The following is an 8,757-nucleotide window of genomic DNA, read 5'->3' on the forward strand; positions in this document are numbered from 1 at the left end:
TAGGAGATTCCATCTAAACTACCATGTGCATCATTTGACTGCGTGGAGACTGTCAACTGTGTCTTACGAGCTAAAGGCTTTTCTAGAGCAGCTAGGGAATCAGTCCTTGAGTTTAGTAGGTCCTCCACTGTTAGTTTGTATCAACAAAAGTGGTCAGTTTATCTATGTAGGTGCTTGTCCTGAGGGATATCCAGCACCCATATCTCGTGAGAGAACTTGATCAATTTCTGGTAAAAACTTTATCAAGTTCTGGTATCTCAAGTACACACACAGCAACTTTTTGCTCCACTAATTAAAGGATATTGCTCTGTCTCTCTTCATTTCTGCAACACAGACTTAAATATCTCTCATGACTTTTTAAAGGGGGTTTCCGATCCTCGGAACTGGAAGCCCAAAATCATCATCATATTGATTAGGATGTTATGTGGGTGGAGTCCTTAATTTTGACGTACCTCAATTTGAGAGCCATTGGCTAAAGTGTCCCTCAAGAACTTTACTTGGAAGAAATTTTCTATTAGTTCTTGTTACAGTGAAGTGCATTAGTGAATGTTAAGGCCTTGTTGTTTATTGGCTTTTCTCAAGGGGATGCACATTTTGTCTTCCATTGTTTAGGAGAAAAGCGATGTTAATGTAAACCTTTCCAAGATTTATGATGGTGCCTAATTTAACTGCTTTTAGTAGGCAATGAAGAGGAAGCTCTACAGTGTCCAGTTAGGTCTCTTGAGGAATTACTTGGACAGACTTCAACCTTTTAAGAGGACGAGTCAAGAATTTGTGAAGTTAGGAGACCAAATACTCCTATGTCCAAGAATAGTTTGTCCTTTTTCTACATTGTATAATGAAGTGTTTGCATGCAGAATTTAATCCTGATCTGTACCATTTTTGTAAGCAAACCTCACAACATCCATACTATGCGTTAAGAATTTCTTTTAACCTGAAAACCTTTTGATGGAGAAGGTTGTCAGTGCATCTCCGTTGGGCTGTAAGTCAGTTTTTGCCTTGCATTGTATTTTGAGACATTTTTTATGAGAATTGCAAAGCCCTTTGTAATTTTCTCGTGAGCTAAATGCAAGAGTAATCTTCCTTTCTCTCTGTAGTTTGGGGAGCATGAAGGTGCACATTGATGTATGGAGCATACCTTCACATCTGGAGGTGGTAGTTGTCTAGTTTTGAACTGTCAGTTGTGGACTTTTGACTTGTACAAGTCACTGTTGCCTTAAGAAATAATCCTTTTCACCTATAAGGATCCTTTGGCAAGTGTCTCTACGGTGCCCTTACACCTTGCTGTGCTCCACCATCTGGTGGTAGTACTTACTAGGAAGGATTACACAATGGGTAATAATAAAGAAGTTTTTTTTTTTCCTAAAAAAAAAAAAAAAAACTGCTTGGCTGAATGGATGTTTTTCTTGCACACAACCCACCTCCTCCTTTCATTGTGGTAGTCAGCTAACTTTAACAGTAGTGAAGATTCATCCCAAACAATACAATAGAATAGAATACAGATTTTAGCCCAGAGCCTAAAAGCACTGGGACCTATGAGGTCAGTGCTGAAACTGAAATTTGATAGTAAAAAGGTGTGAAAGGTGTAACAGAAGGAAAACCTCGCAGTTGCACTCTGAAACAGTTTTGTTAAGAGATGGAAGATGGCCATGAACAGAGGTACAGTAAAAGGAGAGAAAGGGGTTGCATCTAGGGGCTGAAGGGATGCTGCAAAGAACCATAGGTAATTCCTACAGTGGTGCGCTGACAGTACCACCCTCCCCTAAGGGGTCATCCCAAACGAGAATTTTTATGACGAGTGATTATTTGGACATTTACCTACTGTTTTAAGTGGAAACCCACCCAACCTCCTCACATCTTGAGTGGGTGGTCAGGAAGAATTAGGATGATAACTTCAACATTAGACCATCACCAGGTGGGAAACTGGTGATTATAGATAGTCCATCCTGGCCAGCCTAATGGTATTCGTAATGTTTATTGTGAATGTTTATTGCATCTAATGGCACAGAGGTTAAGCTAACTGATAATAGGTAAGGATTCTAATAAATTTATGAAAATTTTCATTTTGCTTCAGGTAGCCTTTGATGTACAGTATGTTTATTATAGTGATGAGTAGCTTTGTATTTATCTATTTTTGTTTGTATTAGCAAATTTGTAATTGGGATTGTAAGAAATGTAGAGCAATTCTCAAGTAGTTGGCCAGTATTCTATAACAGTAGTGGCAGTAATGCAGAATTTTAATTTACTGTCTTTATAGCTGCCGTCATTTACTTTTAAATGAATAGTTTAGTATTACAGTAAATTTTCCATTTAAGAATTTGAAATTTTCTTTTTCCTTAAAAAAAGTATGTCTTTTACAGAGTGTCCAGCTAATCATTGTGGATCTGTTACTGGGTGTCAGAACAGTAGTTTGGGAAAGTGAATCGGCTACAGATTGTGACACATTAACTGTTGCACCTGCACATATTCTTCGTGGTTTTCAAAATGACTTGGCACTACTGCGAAAGCTTGTACAACATCTCCCAGTAAGAGTACTTGAATTTATTTACTTATTTTTTTTTCTTTCCATTTTCAGTTTGTAGGATATATTTCAGTCTTGACTTTTCAAAAGTATATCCTATATTCAGTCTTAAGGTTTTTTTCCTTGTACAAAAAATGTGACATATTACTGAAAAACAGGCTGTTTATGAATTTCCAAGTTTTTCAAAGGTCTGTCTTTGTACAGGGTGTATTGGCTAGGGTTTTCCTTCATGAGGCTACCCTTCGGATGATGGCTGGTGCCTCTCCTGCCAGGACTCAGCAGCTGCTTGATAGATCTTTGAGACATAGATATGGAAAGTCATCAGTTATATGTGGCAAAGGTAGGTAGAATTAGTATTATAATTCTGTAATGTTTTAAGTTTAGAATTTAATTTTTGAACTTCTTTTAGGTTGCATGTGAAGTCATCAGTTATATGTGGCACTAAGTGTTAGTATTATACAATGTTTTACAGGAATTTTTAGGTTGCAGTTTTTTTTAATACAATGTTTCTGAACTGTTGCAAGGTGAAGATATTTGCTGAAAAATTGTACTCGCTCAGAAAGATTCTTATGTTTGGAACTGTGGAACAAATGTTTCTGAGGAATCCTGGGAGATGGAATTTGCGGTATTCCTGGCGTGAACTGGGTTGAAGTTGGAACACTGCACAGAAATTTTAAAATCCTTCTTATCTGTAGATTTTTTATATAGGAGCGAGTGTCTGCAGTTAATTTCTCTCATGCATGTTGCCATTAATATGTATTTGAATTACAGTGCTATGCAGTTGGGAAGCATGTGTAGATAGAATGGAGAAGCATTTAGGTCTTTTGTAGTGGAAGACAATATTTCATTAGGTTGTCTACACTGTTAATACACCAATGAGCTCTAAAATCTTTTATACATTTATACAAACACTGAAGAAAAAATATAGTAAAATCCAGTAATTTTAATGTACTCCAGTTATTTTCACATTTAGGTAGCTTTTCAGATTGATAACGAAGGAATGTTATTTTTTTATATTTCAATATTAAATCCCTTAAAAAAATTGTAGGCTCCGATAGTTTTTAAAACCTCTTTGCTGTACATTTTATTATCAACAGGACATTGTCATTCTTAACTTTGTATGGGTTTGTAGAAATGATCATTATTATATTGCATTCATTAATATAGTTTGGGTTTACATGATGAATAGGGTAACGAGAGGTATATAGTAAATTCTAGATAGTACCTTACATAGTCTCACAAAGTCTGTTGGTTCATGCTGCATGTTGTTGGTGTGAAAGATTCTTATTCGATACTGAAGAAAGGAGGGGCATATATTGGTTATGCTATATTTTTATTCTGGTGAAGTTGGTGGATAGGTTGGTCAGGCTAAACGTATTTTTTTTTATGGTGTCTAGAAAATATTAACACAAAGATATGAGGACCAACCAATTGGAAGCCAGGTAAGTTTTAAAGTATGCTAACTTTGGCGATAAAAATACTTTTGAGTTGTAAAATTGTTTATTAACCATTGAGTTGTAAAATTGTTTATTAACCATTGGGGTTTGTTTTAAGACTCCATCAGCTTGTGTATTAAATGGGGTAATAAATGCTCATTCCTTCAAGTACACATATGCTTCAATTTAAAACATTAAAAACTTATAAAAGATTTGTCTAAGGGGGATATATGTAACCATCACTTCCTGTATATTAAAAGTATTCTTCAATGTGAGATGGAGGTAATCATTTAACTCGTAGAGATAGAGAAGAATGATGGGTTGGTCGAGTGGCTTATGGTGCTGTGGGTGTTTTTGATAGTAATGTGTCTTACCTTTGAGTGTGGAGAAGAAATGTGATTAACCATCAGTGCGAGAGGGACTTGGGATGATGACCTTGTGGTTTCTGCTTGTCTCCCTATCAGTAGACCCTAAAAAATATTGCCCTTTTTGCAATGGGAAATATTGCCTGATCTAGCCCCCTGTAGACCCTAAAAAATATTGCCCTTTTTGTAATGGGAAATATTTCCTGATCTAGCCCCCTGTGGTATGTGCCCCTCTCCCCAGCAGTAAAAGTTTGCCAACAGAAGGAATACAAAGGACGTGGTGTGTTTGTCACCCTCAAGGGAAATATTCTGCTGGTGACCCTGTTTAATCCATAAACACTTTTTAACTCCACCAGAAAACATTTCCTCTCAATTTGGATATACAATACAGTACCATCTCATCAGGGTGTGAGAAAACATGACGGTTGGGCTCATCTTTTAAGTATCAGCAGAAAACATGGTCTGATGGTAACGTTGCATTCTTCAATGTATTAATGGGAAAGAGACACAAGCCTCGTTTCCTTTCATTTCTACTGATATCCCTGGACCCCCAAGGCTTCATCAGTTGTAAGGGAAGGGAGATTCTCCAGTCACATTAATTCTTCCAGTAGCCAACTATTTGGTGCGTTCAGCATCTCCTTTTCCAGCCTCTGCCAGCCCTTTGCTGTGGTAGATGAGTGGGCCTCTTCATCGTTGTTATTTTTCAGCCTGTCGTGGCAGTTGTCTTTGGCATATCCTTCACATGGGAGGAAGAAGGGGAATTCTAAGGTCTTTAAAAGTAATACAGTACATATTCCGACATGCTTTTCTTTACTGCAGCCAAGGTGTCAGGTCACTGGCATACGATCATTGTAACTCTGGCATGGCTGCTACCGCTATGCATGTTCATTGACAAGAGGACTGCACTCTCCCTCCCCCCATGGGCTCACACTGGGATAGGTCTGCACATCCCCTTCCCTTGGTCTCCAAGGTGTAGGGAGTGGACATGTACAACCTGTTAGCTTTGTGCATACTCTTCCGACAGTGTTTGCTCTAACGGCAGGTCAGGTTCGTTATGCTTTTCCTTCAGGGGCAAGGGAGGCTGACCAGCAATAGTTTCTCACTTGCTAAGTTGCACTCTCTTGAATGTGTGCAATCCAAGCACACTTACTCATTGGAGAGGTCTACTTTGCCGCTCAGTCTTGAGGGGCATAGGAGAGGTAGTGCACCTCTTTGGTTAGCCGAGTGAGACAGTTTTCAGCTTGTGGTGAAGGATACTCCTTTATATTTACATTATGGCTAAACATTTTGCATTGTAGAATGATTACCAGATTAAAAGTTGAAGCCCCTCTCTACAGCTGTAGGAAGTGAAAAGTAGCTGAAATGCTTCCTCCATTCGTAATTTTTTTTTTTCCCCGTTTCAGGCTTTCCTTTGTAATAATGGACCATTGTAGTAACTGGATTTTCAGGTAAAATTGCTATGAAATTGCTCACAGAAGCACCTTGTTCCAGATATACTGTATTTGTGTGTATGAAATATTTATCTTGCTTCAGAAAAGTTTTTACACCATCTTCATTGAACTGGTTTTTTTTTATGCCCTTATCCTTTTGCTAGCTAAGCTGAAAATTTTTAAAATTTAGACTGAATGTGGTTCACCATTGATGGTCTTGTAAATTTAGGTTCAATGGTACTTCCTGGTCTCATATTTATTCTGCTTCATTTCAAGTGCAGTATTCATTGTGGTTTACTATTCTAGCTGTCTTTTATGGTGGTTGTCTGCCTATGAAGGAGTTTTAAGTAGTTTTTAGTTGCAGTGACATGGTTGTACCTCTCTTTTCAAGGACAGTTTATAAGAGGAGTACAACCATGTCACTGCAACTAAAAACTCCTTAAAACTCCTTCATAGTGCTCAAATCACCATAAAAAAGACAGCTAGAATAGTAAACCACAATGAATACTGCACTTGAAATGAAGCAGAATAAATATGAGACCAGGATGTACCATTGAACCTAAATTTACCCGACCATCAATGGTGAACCACATTCAGTCTCAATTTGAAAAATTTTCTTGTCCTTGAAAAAGGTTGAACAAATTCTACCCCACGCCCACGGGAGGGAGGGAAAGATAATGTAAAATTCATCAGTCTTGTAAGGGATAAAAAGCGATGAAGTAATCTTGAGGAACTGTGGTTATAAATACTGCAGTCAAAAAGCGATGAAGTAATCTTGAGGAACTGTGGTTATAAATACTGCAGTCAAAATTAAGGGCTATTGTGAGATGAAAGGGGAATACTAATTCCCTAACTTACTATGGTAAAATTTACATAAGGCATGTAGGGAGAATGGAGAAAGGTAACCCAATAAACATCTACAGTAAGTCAGTGGTAGGATTTTGCCATTGAAAGTGATTTTAATTTATTTCTTGTATTTTTACAGTTAATAACTAATCCTGGCGAGTTATAATCACGCATTCATTACCTGCAGATAAGAAAATAGACAGCTTCAGTGGTGAACGAGAACGTGCAACTGCTCTTATGCTGGCATGCAGGCATCTTCCATCACAACTCTTGTCCTCACCAGGTGAAAGGGCAGGAATGCTGTCAGAAGCAGCGAAGACCTTGGAAAAAATTGGGGATAAGCAACGGTTACAAGACTGTTATAATATGATGAAAAACCTGGGCACTGGCGTATCATCATATTGCTAAGATACTTTTTAATTTATGCTGTACATGCCTAATGTAAGTATGGATATTCATGTACATTTTGCTCCCTTGTACATTTATATCATTGTCATTCCTGAGTTCTCATAATTATTATTACATATTTTGTACCTGGTTTATTTTTTGTAAATAATATACAAATACTGTATAATTAAGTAATAAATATCTATCTTTAATCTCATAACATTAGACCAACTGTTTTTAGAGTAACAGTAAAACCTTTGGGTTATTGAGGTGAGAAATAACTTCCAAAATGAGTCATGGGAAAGAAAAACAAAAAATGGTGTAGGAGTGCTGAAAAAGAAGTCTCTTCACTCTATTCAGCTGGTCCTAAGATAAAATAAAACACTTCACTCTATTCAGCTGGTCCTAAGATAAAATAAACACTTGTTGGAGGCATACTGGTCATAGGTGAAGTATATGCATTTGCAACAAAAAAATCAAATTAAATTTGGTACAAAGTTATTCAAAATGAAATGGTGGGTTAACTAATCAGATTTGAAACTTGGTTGGAAGGATGTGGCTTTGTTGAGGTCACAGAAGCAGGACAGCAGTATTTAGGAAGGAAGGAATATAGAAATATTAGGCCAAAGGCCAACTGCAGAAACCTATCAAGTCATTCAGTGTTGAAAAGAAATTTACAGTATGAAGGTTTGAAAGGTTTTAACAGGAGAACCTCAGTTGCACACAAGCAATTTTGTTAAAAGAGATGAAGAGAATATGAACAGAGGTACAGCGTAAAGGAGTGAAAGACGTTGCAGCAGGAAGAAGGGATGCTGAAGTAACCGTCAGTAATGTCGACAGTGGTGCACTGACGTTGACAGTAGTTAGAAGCTGAAACAATGTCTCAAGTAAGGACCTGACTTCAAGAAAAGACAGAAAAGCAATGCAAACCTTATTTGACAGACTGTTTTGCGCTAATCAAGAAGGTAATTTTTGAAAAGACAAAAACGATAAATTAATACCAACAAGACCAACACAGACAAGAGCAAACTACTAAAAGGCATCACAGAATTACAGTTTTGAAAATGACCTAAAAAGATATGAATGGGAGAATATAGATTATGAAAAATTCCATTTTCTTACGGCCTAGCAAAGAGGAGGACGAAGATGCAATAAGGGAGGCAGGTGGTTAACGGAAGACCTGTGGGGACCAAAGGGAGGCAGGTGGCTAACGGAAGACCTGTGGGGACCAAAATGGAGAAATTGGTTAAATATAAAAATGGATAAGGAAAAGAGTAAGATGTAACAGGAGCACAGTACAATGAAAAATGAAGCAATTTGGTGTAACAACATTAAGGTAAAATAACAGATATAGTGGGAAAAACAGGCAATTGCATAAATAATTTGAATTTTCAATGCAAAGTTATTTACAGCAGAAGAGGAAATACTAGTGACTGAAGAAACAAGCGAAAATTTAAAGTTTCAATACATTAATCACATACAAAACCTGAGCTCTTGTCCGTAAAAGATCCAGGATGAGTGATGATGCAGATGGTACAAAAGTGAACCACAAAATACAGAAAAACAGTGATGCTTGTGATTACTTACATTCCTGTCTTGCCTGCAGTGCCCCCTCTAAAGTAAAATGTACAGAATGGACAACAGGGTAGAACAGGCAGTAGCAGGAATGTTCTAGCAATTTAACTGCCACTCAACATAACCTGAAAATACAATTTGATAAGTATTTCAAGTAAAATACATGTACTGCACAAGTTTGAAAAATATATGCAATA

At 37.3% G+C, this 8,757-nt stretch overlaps 1 protein-coding gene across 3 annotated transcripts in view; it reads left to right on the forward strand.

The window, feature by feature from the left end:
• The window catches only part of SREBP (Sterol regulatory element binding protein), a 37,900-nt gene extending 30,716 nt beyond the window's left edge, over nucleotides 1-7,184 (forward strand). For all 3 annotated transcript variants that reach the window (XM_067082535.1, XM_067082526.1, XM_067082520.1), the window contains exons 13-15: nucleotides 2,361-2,525; nucleotides 2,726-2,861; nucleotides 6,786-7,184. In XM_067082535.1, coding sequence (XP_066938636.1) covers nucleotides 2,361-2,525; nucleotides 2,726-2,861; nucleotides 6,786-7,006 — 522 coding nt within the window. In that variant the 3' untranslated portion in view covers nucleotides 7,007-7,184. The remainder of the gene's footprint in view (nucleotides 1-2,360; nucleotides 2,526-2,725; nucleotides 2,862-6,785) is intronic.
• The last annotated feature ends 1,573 nt before the right edge of the window (nucleotides 7,185-8,757 follow it).

The sequence above is a fragment of the Macrobrachium rosenbergii genome, chromosome 3, assembly GCF_040412425.1.
Source record: "Macrobrachium rosenbergii isolate ZJJX-2024 chromosome 3, ASM4041242v1, whole genome shotgun sequence".
NCBI lineage: Eukaryota > Metazoa > Arthropoda > Malacostraca > Decapoda > Palaemonidae > Macrobrachium > Macrobrachium rosenbergii.